The 12,140-nt window shown below is 41.2% G+C and overlaps 1 protein-coding gene across 4 annotated transcripts in view; it reads right to left on the bottom strand.

Annotated features, from left to right (window-relative positions):
- Window positions 1-12,140, bottom strand: part of LOC146554249 (disks large-associated protein 1-like) — a 164,818-nt gene that overhangs the window by 69,491 nt on the left and 83,187 nt on the right. For 2 of the 4 annotated variants that reach the window (XM_085253284.1, XM_085253285.1), the window contains one exon: window positions 6,002-7,540. In XM_085253284.1, the coding sequence (XP_085109410.1) occupies window positions 6,002-7,426 (1,425 nt within the window). In that variant the 5' untranslated portion in view covers window positions 7,427-7,540. Of the gene's footprint in view, window positions 1-6,001; window positions 7,541-12,140 lie in introns of those variants that run through there. The other 2 variants (XM_085253286.1, XM_085253287.1) reach the window with 2 other exon arrangements.

Genomic DNA, 12,140 nt, shown 5'->3' with positions numbered 1-12,140 from the left:
ACTGCATACTGGTAAGGTGCCAAGGGAGTATATGCCAGGCCTTGGTGGCCTTGTGGTCCACCAAACCCTAGTTAGTCCAGGGGCATTACTGGAGGCAGAGTGGGTGGTGGTTAGGTGTGTGCATGTGGACATTCATAAATATCCCATGGGACCGGTTGAAATTAATTATGTCAGGCACAACACATAGACTGAAGGCTGTAGTTAGCTCAAGCCTGATGCACCCTTTGAATTTTGGAACAGATTGGATCGAGTTCAGTAGGTTAATGGGGCAGTGCGAATGTGGCCAGTAGGGACATGCAGGGTCTGTTGCTGTGCTCAGCAGTGATGTGAGGTCATCTAACGCTGACTCTGGGGAGGAGGAAACAGTGGGGCCTTCATGGGAGAACCCACCAGTTCTGATAATTCCCTGGAGGATTTTCCAATGGAGCGGTCTTGTGACGCTATTGCGATGACCATGTCAAACCATGCCATGGGCGACCGTGGCTCAGGGGGTTGGGAAGCGTATCTGTAACCGGAAGGTCGCCAGTTCGATCCTCGTGCTCTCTGTCCTGGTCGTTGTGTCCTTGGGCAAGACACTTCACCTACCGCCTACTGGTGTTGGCCAGAGGGGCCGATGGCGCGATATGGCAGCCTCGCTTCTGTCAGTCTGCCCCAGGGCAGCTGTGGCTACAACCGTAGCTGCCTCCACCAGTGTGTGAATGTGAGAGTGAATGAATAGTGGTATTGTAAAGCGCTTTGGGTGCCTTGAAAAGCGTTATATAAATCCAATCCATTATTATTATTATTAAACAATTGCAACAGCATTTTGCAGATGTGTTCTAGCCCCTACAAGTACCAATCTCGTAGAGCACCCTATTAAAGTTTGACGCCTACCCAATGCCCCAGGTCGATGAGCTCCTGGACCAGTTAGCACTGCTCGCCTTTTCACAACACTAGATTTAACTGTGGGATAATGACAGATTTCCTTGCCTCCACAGCCCAAGGAAAAGATGACCTTCTCTACTCTGTATGATTTGTATCAATTCATCACACTTGTTCGGCTTGTTTGGAGCCCCAGCCACTTTCCAGCACTTCATGGACTGGGTGCAGCATCCACACAGTGCATATGCTGGTGCCTATCTGGGTGATTTGATCATCATCAGCCATCTTACTTTTACATTTTTTTTGGGAGGGGGGAGGGTGAGGGTTCATATGGATTTTTAAAGGGACATGCAATTGTGATTTCATTATGTCATATAATGACAATAAAGCTATTCTATTCTATTCATCCACTGTGACACCTGAGTGGAGCATATGCAGTGGGTGGCTGTGGTCCTGGAGTCCCTCAGGCAGATGGGGCTTACAGTCAACCTGAAGACAAGTGCAGTTGGATGGAGGGAGGTACAGCATCTGGGGCACCAGTTGGAGAAAATCCAGTGGATGGCTGACTCCGTTCGTTATTACCTCCTGGTCTGCCCTTTCACCCTCTGAGCAGTGGGTTCACCTGTTATTCATCACACTAACTACACCTTACCTATTTCAGTAGCCGCCGGGCCTGGAGGAGAGAGCTGTGTGGTGTGAGTGAGCTGTAGGGGACAGCTTAAAAGTTGCATGTAGATTAAAGAGCAGAAAGCATTGCAAATAAAAATGACTGTCATCAAACTGCTAAGCATCAGGTCCTTCTTGCTACAGCCTCCTCTGCCACCCAACAATACTGGTTATCTATAGTCCTACCGGGGGATGATAGGACCATCCTGACTACGGAGCTGATTGGCCAGTCCTTATTTAAGGTCTGTTCCTGTTGATAAAAGTGAGCCAGCACACAAAGCTATGTGGAATATCTACATCTAGAAAATTGCATCTAATGTAATAATGCTGAAATACTTCAAAATGCACCTGTTTAGCCTACTGATGTTTCAGTATTTTCTTTACTACTAATCTTCAAGTTGATTAACCAGAAATGAATGGCATGTGTCCACAGTGGGTTTGGCTATGAGCTGACCTCTATCTTTGCATAATGGTTTTAAAACGGTGATTTGTCTCCACATTTGTCTCCTCAGCTTGGGTCACGATTGTTCCTCTAGAGAACTAAGATACATTGTGTTGCCAGGAATTATTCACTGGTTTCTTGAAAAGGTAATGGGCAACCTCACAAAGGATTACAAATCTAGAAAGCTCTAAAAATAAAGTTTGTGATTGTGGGGTTTAGTATTGTATTTAGCAGCGTGAATGCTCACAAAGAGCTTGCATCAACACACACACACACAAACACACTTGCAGATTATACCACATTGCAAAACAGAATAACACATAAACACAAGCAGGTACTGGGGAGGTTATTTAACTAACTATCAGTTACACAGTGGAACTTTGAAGTGGGTCTACTTCTGCATACCTTATTTTTCATATTAAGCAGTGGCAGTCAGACCTTTTACTGATGTTGAGAGGGAATTACTGAGACAGGCATAACACAGTCACCTGAGGTTTTACAGGTCACTCATCTCTGTCCCTTTGAATTACAAAAAGCAGCCCAGTGCCAATCACATCAACATTTTAGATTTTTCGTTGTCAAACAATGTCTATGGTTAGGGTTAGCCTAACCCTAAATTTACTTAGCCATATGCCGGGTAGCTAAATTCAACTCATGTTGCACTCTGACATTTAGTCTGTGCAGATGGAAATTGTAATAGACATATTTCTGTTAACACTGGTGGACACTGTGTCCAGTGTTTTAATGCCAGGTATGAAATGCCTTGCATGCTCAACCATCCAAGTAAGGAAATCCCAAAAAGTTGATTCTGTTCATCTGGACGTAGCGTTTTCACTGGGAGAAACATTTCATCACTCATCCAGGTGACTTCTTCAGTCTCAGCTGACTGCAGGTTTCCAACCTTATAAACTGTACATTTGCACAATGACTAAAAGTGGGTTGGCCAAAGACGTTTTAGATGTTTTAACCCACTTTGGCAAGGACTGCCTAAAGCTTGTACGTCTCTCCCACAAAACGCTACGTCCAGATGAACAGAATCAACTTTTGGAGATTTACTTACCTGGATGATTGAGCATGCATCAAGACTATTCAGTTATCATAGTTTGCTTCTCAAGCTTTTTGTTAGCAATATTCATATGTAACATGTCCTTAAGCCAAATTTTTAAAAACTCGTGGCGTACACTATAAGCTGTGGGCTGTGAGTATTTGAATGCTTCAAAAAAGATTGCTGTCTGGTTAACTAAGATTTTGATGTGCACGTTATGCTTACGATCACAACTTTGGAGGTCCCAGTCATGCAGCAACACGATTAATTAATGACTAGGCTTGTGTTGTGGTTAGATCATCTTTTGTCTGTTTCTGATGTCTTCATCCTGCCATAAGATGTCATTTGTTCTGCTCTTCAACATGAAATGAAATGAAGGCGCAAATAGCTAATGATATCCAACTTGACACTGAACAGCATATAGAAAAGTCATCTGCAACATTGTTCTCTGGCCATTGTGGGTCTTTGATGTAGACGTGTCTGTAGACAGGTACACTGAATGCTATGTTTGTTTATCACTTGAATATCCCAGTTCATACACTTTGGAGAATGACTGCCACCAAGAAATCTGAGTACACAACTAGTATAGTAAAAATGATCGGAAATATGATCGTATATTCGATGCAAATAATAGAAAGTGAAAATTGCACCAAACCAAGTGCTTCTTGGATGGTGTCAGATTTTCCAGCAGCACAAATCCTGCTACATATGTTTTTTTTTTAGAATGTACTGTATATATCAAGTAATTACATTAAAACATTTTCTTGCAGCACCATTAGGTAACTGCCAGACACTTCTACTCCCTGTGTGGCGTTAAATACCTCCCCAACACTTAGTTTAACACGACACTTCAAATAACAGCAAAATTAATTTATTCATCCAACAAAAAATATTGAGAAAGTCAGGGTAACTGGTAGCGAGGCAGGAAGGGAAACACTACTAAATTAAAAATGAACTCTACAAACAGGAAAGGATGTTGTTCTTCATGAGTTCATGTCATTACCTAGCATTCAGAGAGTAAGGCTGCTATTGGCTCTGCACTTACTTCTCTCTTCAACGCAAAAGGAGGATAGAGGAGGAAGAGGAGAAGGAAGAGGGAGGCTCTCCAAACCAAGAGGAAGTAAAGGAAGTAGAGGTGGGTTGGTGGGTGGCAAGAAGGTAGGTGGAAGCGTGGGAGTGGGTTGGGTGAGTGGAGGAAAGGCAGAGAGGGAAGTGGTAGAGAAGAGGAGTAGGTGGCAGTGGGGTTCTTGGGAGACAAGAGTAGTAGACTGGTGGTAGGGAGTAATGTTCCCTCTAAGGGTCTGGACACACTAGAACAAATCCATATCACCTGACTCTGAGTACATACTGCACTGTTACTAGTGAGTGTGGGGTTTTTCTTAATGTTGTTTAACAGATTGTTTTTAAGTGCTCCTATTATGTGCAAAGATAACCAGGCCCAAACCCAAATTAAGACTGCTAATGAAGTACTAAAGCAGTGACCTGCGGTTGATTTGTCTTTGGTGGTGTTCCCTATCTTCCCAATACTCACATACGCATGTGTGCTCTTTTGATTTTCTTTTAATGAACATTTTCCTGATGTAAACTTTCTAAAGAATCGTGTTATGTTGTATATTGCTGTCCCGGTCTGCAACACATGTTTGATAGAATATTGGTTGGGACAAAAAATAAACATCAATGCCAGAGTACTTTTTGTCTTTTTAGCAGTAGATCTTCACAGTTTTCAGTCTGATTTTGAAATCCTTGTTGCTTTTTCATTGGTTTGCTTGTTTATTTACTTTTAAAGCCCAGCATGTAAATGGGTGGTGTTTGGTGTAGCTTTTAGGGGGGGTTTCTAGCTTCCACTTGTTATTGCTTTCAATGTGAAAGAAGCAAGTAACTATAGCTCTTATGTGTCCTGAACTTATCAGTATGACGATGCAGTTATCACCACTACTTGCATTTCTGTGCAAACACTCATGAAGTCAGATTTCTCAATTTACAAATAATATGTTCTAAAACACCTAATCGTATTTGTAAGAAATCAGTTTTAATTCAATAAAATGATTTAATTATTTGTATTTAAGTCATTGATTTAAAAGAAGAAAATACCAGGGTTATCTAAATATAATAGTATAAGTGGTATAAATATGATATTTTTTTACATTGTCAAAAGGTTCTCAGAGTTGTAAGCTGATGAATGTGGCGAAGCCTTCATTATTCTAGTGTGCCATCAGTTATAGTCAGTGATATTCAGTAGTACTTTCCAGTCATGTAAATCTGCAGTTTTCACTCCAACAGAACACCAAACAACATAGGAACATACAAACTCTCAAAGCACCTAAGCAATCGCTTACTAAACCCTGTCTCCTAAACTGAAACATATTTCATCCTGGGTCATGTTTCTTTCAGCTAACCTGCATGAAAGGCCCTTGCTGAAGTCCTCCATCACTGCCGTTTATTCATCATTTTGTGATGACTGGGTTTCCCATGGTAGGAGCATTCTTAAACTGTCCAGAAATATCTGTCATTAAATCTATTTTCCAGTTTATTTAAGTTAGTTTCAGTCTTTGATCACTCTACTGCTCTCCCACTTTTGAATACAAATAATCAGTCATACAGTGCCTGATTGACAGAGCACATATTATGATAATTAATTACATTATTTATTATTAAGTTAGATATCTAAGAGAAGTGTTTATGACTTGTGTGTTAATCTTTTAAGAGTTCATGAAGTCTTTGTAGTGATTTTTCTCAAAAGGGCTGTCAAGTGCCCAGTTGTTTTGGCATTGATAGAGCAAAAACCTGTCACATATCTGCTAAACTAAAAACAAACTTATGGACTCCACTTGGTTTGCCCTCGTCTACCTGGAACTGTAGGACTGGACACCACTGACTTAGAGGAAGCATTGATGGAAAAAAGTAAGTTGTGGAGAAAAGGGAATCAACAGAGGGGGGAGAAGGTGAATTGACTGGATTTGAATGGGGGTTGGGGAGGAATTATTTACCTGTAAGAAATGGCAAGCGCGCTCCTGCTGCTGACTGCCCTTAGATTTGACTAGAGCTCTATCTAGGTTTAGGTTACCGGATCCTGCGCTGGCTCGTGGCTGGTTGTGGCTGCTGTTGTTGGTGTAGACCTCTCGGGCCCTGCTCACCGTTAGGCTTGATGACCATGGCCCTTTCTTCACAAGGGGCCCGTCCACAAGACCCACTGGAAGCAAGGAGCCACTTCCTCCACCGATACCGCCACCGCTGTTATTGCTGCTACCACTAATTGGCACACATGCTGTCGACGCTGCATACTTCACATCGTTGTTGCTCCAGGAGGCTTTGAGTGCAGAATGGTGGTGTGTGTGGCCATGGTGTGCGTGGGTGTGTGTGTGCTCGTTTAGTGTGCCGTAAGGGTCCATCATGAAGTACTGCTGGGACTGCGAGGAGGAGAGACTGGGGAGGGGAGTCTGGGGGAACTTGTCTGGGTTGTTGCCGGGATACCGGCTTATTGTCATGGCAATAGGCGAGGGGGAAATGGAGGGGGAGGGTGAGGGTGGAGGTTGGTGGTGGTGAGGGTGGTAGAGACACAGCTCCCGTTCCAGGTTGTCATCTGAGCTCCAGTATCCAGAGCCTGGAGCAGATGCTGAGCCGTGGAGCTGGTGGTGGTGGTGGTGGTGGCTTCGATGCTTGGGCTCTGCTGATCTACAGCGCTCACGGCTCTTACTGCGTTTCCGATGGCGCACTCCCACTGGTGGAGTTTCACCTTCTGGGCTGGCCCTCGAGCCACCACCACCACCTCCTCCACCGCCACCACCACCACCATTAACACTCCCATTATTGGCCCCCTTGGAGGACTGTGTGTGGTGTGGCCCTTCCAATGAATGTGACTTGGTGAAGAGTTTCTGGACTGAGTGGACAAGATGGCGAATTCTCCCTGGACTGTCATTGTTGTTGTTGGCCCCCATCCCCCCACTGTGGGCCTGCACCCCTCGTTTGTATTGCAATGTATGGTAGCCATCTCTGGAAAATGATGGCTGACGTTCAAACGGGTCCACAAAGTTTGCTGGTACCCGAGTGGGTGTTTTACCCCCATAGCCTCCTCCACCTCCTCCTCCTCCACCACCACCTCCTCCTCCTCCTCCTACATATGGTACCATGGCCATACACTCATCCTTTACCTCAGGATGGTGAGATGAGGAGGTAGAGTGGCACCTCCTGGGGAAGGTTCCATATGGGACGATGCTGTTGCTGTCAGAGGGGTATGAGGTACGCTGAGCATTGTAGTAGGGCAGCTCAGCTGGATGTGGCATGGGAATGGGCACAGGCATGTCCATCTGACTGATCAAATATGGCTTGCGGTCAACATGGTGACCCAGTGGATCATATGATGGTTCATAGGAGACCACATGATGGTGACCCCGGCTACTGGACAGGCCTTTCATAACGGGGAAAGATGGGTGAATGGAAAGAAGAAGGATATGGATGAGAAATGCCAGGTAGGCCTGTGATCACAGAAGGGCTGCAGAAGACTGTCCCTGAGCAGAGAGCTACAGACTCTGAAAGAAAGGGAGAGAAGAAGCAACAAAAGATCAGTTAATAACCAGTTAAGCCACCAGGGGCTTTCTGAGCTTCCTGCTCAAAAAAGACATGCCCAAAATGAGTGGAGTGTTTCTCTGCAATTACAAACTCTGTGTAAACAATCTTGGTATCAAAACAAAGTTAACATTTGTGAGATTTCATCAGAGGTGTAAATACTACAACGGATGTTACTGTGTCAAAGTTACTGAGGCTGGAACACAGAAAAAGTAAGTAGATTTTTTTCCTCAAGTTATTTGTTATTTTTTTTAGCATATAACCACTTTGAAAATATACTTTGGTTCACATTTAAATTCATAAAACCAGTAATCAACATATGAAAAGTGCAAAGATTTATGCTTCTGAAGTGAAACAGTGAAAAATTTTTGCGCTTTTAATAAATAAATAAATGTTCAGACGTTGTCTAGTTTGTCCAATTTTGGCACACTCTGACACCACGTGTGAATTTAAAATTTTGAGGTATTGAACAGCAGACACTATTTAAACTCAATTGCATGTCTAAAAATGCTTGTTTTTTGAATATTTTTGAAGAATTACCCACACACTCACATCCAACGGCCTATTCTGCCGTGCGCCATAGACAGTTTGATTAGGTTTTGGTGCCTTAAATTCTGAGGGGCTGTAACTTCAGCTTCTATTGGCTGATTTGCATGATTGACACCTCTTTTTAATAGTTTGAGCCAATAGAATCACTGTAATTATGCCATGTTCACATCAGTTCCAATCAGAAGTTGCAAGTCGAAAACTCCACATGACCCTAAAAGTAAGACACAATCCAGTAATGTGACTGTAACTTGGCTGAAAATGGGGATTGTTGATGTGGCTCTGATGCATTGTGTTAGCACCGCCATTATCAGTTTCTACAGCTATCGGCTATTGGTGGGGAACAGCGCAGGAAAACGCTCAGCTAAACGGCTTTCTGCTTTAGCACATATGGAAAGTTATGCATATTTGTGGTCTTCTTTGCCACTGGTTCAATGAACTTTGGTCGGAGCGTGGTGAAACTTGCAGATTTCGAATCTGTGAGATCTCTGGTTGCTAACTAGGCAATGTCTATCCGGTTACACGAAGTCGAGTGAGTTCTTACCTCCATTGTTTGTGTTTAGTGAACTTTTGCGAAATTATGTAACTGCTCTTTAGCGTTTGGTCGTTGTAGAAATGGTTTATATGAGCTTTTAGCTGAGATTCTGAGGTTTCTGTGGATACCACACAGGTCGATATCTGCATAAAAGACCTGACGGAGGGTTAAACTGCAGTTCATCCCCTTTGCTCCCCAGTGGCCTTGGGGCTCAAGAAGAAATCCAACATAAATTATTGCTGTTTAAGCCACCAGAACTCATAAGTCCCTGTTGGAAGAACACATTTTAAGGGTTTTCAAAAAGATACTCTGAGCTAAAATTGATCACGTTTAAAGTGAGTCTAATTTTTATAGCAAACTCTCAAAGCTTTATATGTACAGAGTTTGCATATATAGAATTACTGATAGAAAAGGTAAGGGCTGAGTTCACCTTAATACACCTTACTATAGCTTATTAAACCTACCCTTTTTATATACAACATATTGCAAATGTCAGCAGTTTCAGACAGTTCTAAACTTTACCAGCAGACATGACCAAAAAAAAGAAAAAAAAGACAAAACTAATTTTTCATGAACAATGATAATTATACTTTAAGTTTGAAAGAAGATTGTTTTTCTTTGTACATTACCAGTGCAATGTTGAAGACAAGTAAGTTTAAGTTTTGTAGCAAGACGGTGGGCTCATAATAATCCAGTCCATTTATAATTGTTGTAAATTTCCTCTGTACCATTTAAGCTGTATTTGTGGGGGTTTTATGTTTGTTAGTTTCTTGTTAATTTTGTAATTCTGTTTCTCTATAATGCCACAGAGTAGGTTATATATGGGACTAGGGACCAACATTGTATATATAAATAACTATTTAGATCAAACATCTCTTTAGTTTTATATGATATGGTTTTGGACATTTTTGCTTTTACACCTGTTTACATTGAGCCTTCCAACATAATATATATTCAATTAACACACAGAAATTTGGTTTCATACTCTGAATATCATTCATCATAATTTTGACTTTATTTTTTTATTTCCCTGTTACTTTATTTTGCTGTAATGTAGTGATATTTGATTTACATCAAACCATTCAATTCCTGTTCCACTGCATTTAGAAACCATTTGAACCTTTTCCAGAGCAATATACAGTTTAGGGTCCAAAATCCTTGGTGTTTGGAGGAAGAAACACTACGTGCATCATGGGAAATCCCTAGCAGCCTGTGCCTATTGCAGCGCAAATAAAGGAGAATGCAGGGTTACCTGATCCTGCCACTGTTACTTTAGTTCTGTTTTAGAACCTTATAAAGTACATTTTTCTTTTTACATATATCCTCTTTTCAATTGTGATCCATGACTTTTCCACACATGACTGTTTCCTTCTGAGTTTTCTTACTGGACAGATTTTTTCCTCTTTTTTTTTTTTTTAATCTTGAGACATTGTTAATGAGGACAACAAAGCCCCATAGGCTCATCATTAATATAAACAGGTTACAGGTTTATTTCATTAGATCTGTCTTATGGGCAGTGATGGTTTCTGGTGTTCTGTGTCATATGACTGTACAGATACGCTGGGGTAATAATTATTTGATCATCTGCTGAATTTGTAAGGTTGCTCACTTTCAAAGGAATTATATTTTTTTTATGGACAGAGACAAAATATCAACAACACAAAAACACCACATTACATAAAAGCTGTAAACTGATTTATGTTAATCTTGACTGTGAGGATGATGTTCCTTGGGCCATGCTCAGCATTTCTCTTCCTCCAAACAGGTTGAGTTGATGCTGAAAAGCCCCATTTTCTCCCAAGCCTTCTTTGAATCATTTTGATGTTCAGAGATGTTACCAATGGTGTTCTTGGTGACTGTGATCCCAACTGCCATCCTGTGTAGTTTTGGGTTGATGTGCCACCTTCATCCTCACCCCATGAGGCAAAATCTCCCTGGAGCTTCAAAATGAGGGTGATTGATGTCATTTTATATTTCTTCCGTTTCTGAATAATCGGAATTATACCACCAGCATCTCAAACCATTGATACAAAGCAAGGTACATCCATGTTTCCAAGTCGTTTACACTAGATTCTCACTGCATGATCCAAATGTTGCAGAAATCAATAGACACCAGACCAGACAAGATTTGTTTGTTTTTTGTTTTTTTCCTGTCTATACAATCCACATAGATCCACATTTTCAGATGAAAGTATTCCTTTTTTGATGAAAGTATTCCAAGATGTTAAGACAAACAGCCAAGTCATCTATTAATTGGAGGTTTGGTGGTTCTGTCCCCGTCTGATCCAGTCTGCATGCCAAACAGGGCAAGATACTAAGCCTCTGCGATGCATCCATTGGAGTATAAATGTGTGTGAATCTTAGATAGAAAGCACTTACATAGAAAGAGCATAGAAAAAAGTGCTGGTGTGAATGGATGAATGAGGCAAGTTGTGTAAAGTGTTTTGAGTGGTCAGAGAAAAGCACTATATAGGAACCAGTCCTTTTACCATTTGCTATTCTAGTATTTGTAGCTTCTAGGTCACAGATCCTCTCAGTCTCTAGCTTTAGTAGTTGCATAAGTTTGGTGTTAAGCATGCATCATATCACATAAGGTTATCATATCTAGCAGAATAATCTTTTTTAAAGGGTTCTTTAGCTGTTTAATTTCCTGCATAGGCTCATGCTTCATAGCTTTCTGTTTACTTTATTTCGCTCATCTGAGATCAGAGATTTACTCATCTCCTGCATTATTAGCTTTCTCTGTTGGGATCTTAATTTGTTTTTCTGTTGTTTTCAGTATTTTTTCAGTATTTCACTTTGTTTTGCTGGAGTAGCTGCACTTCATAGGGTTTTTGAATTTGTTTGTTTATTTGTTTTATTTAGCCCTGGGAACTGTAGTCCAAAGTAAATTTAGATCAGGCTTTTCCTTATCTAACTTCTCTTACCATAGCATCAGTAATCCTACTAAGCAGTCACATAAACATAGCTATCCCCGTGATAAGTCAGCCGAGGATTTCCAAACTGAGCTACAAGTATGTTCTCATGATAAGGGTGTCATTGACAGTGTATGACCAATTAAAAACATGCACAGCTCTACTAGTAGAAGAGGAGCATGATTTCTGACTGCCAAACTGTCATATGAATTCGATTCATATTTATTTTATTTATATAGCACAAAATTACAACAACAGTTACCTTAAGCTCCTTTTTGTTATAAGGTAAAGATCCTACAATAATTCAAAAACCTTACAATAATACTAAGACATGCACACATAATACAAGCCAAGACGCACTGAATCATCAATGTGTCTTTTAGACAAACCCCTCTGTTCTTTTAAGATTGGTCTTAAAACTTTCTTTTCTGACACAGCATTAGTCATGGCTGGATCAGGTGACCCTAAATCTTCCCTTGTGTATGTTGCATTAAGTCTAGGCTTCTGAGGGTTTCATATGATTCTGAGCATTTCTTCTTTACTCACCTTCTTTCACTTACGTTTATA

The sequence above is a fragment of the Mchenga conophoros genome, linkage group LG18 (genome assembly GCF_057382185.1).
Source record: "Mchenga conophoros isolate Kocher_MC1m ecotype Shallow Benthic linkage group LG18, M_conophoros_male_GT1.1, whole genome shotgun sequence".
NCBI lineage: Eukaryota > Metazoa > Chordata > Actinopteri > Cichliformes > Cichlidae > Mchenga > Mchenga conophoros.
Note: the sequence above shows the minus strand (reverse complement) of the source record. Positions and strands in the feature narration are given on the sequence as shown.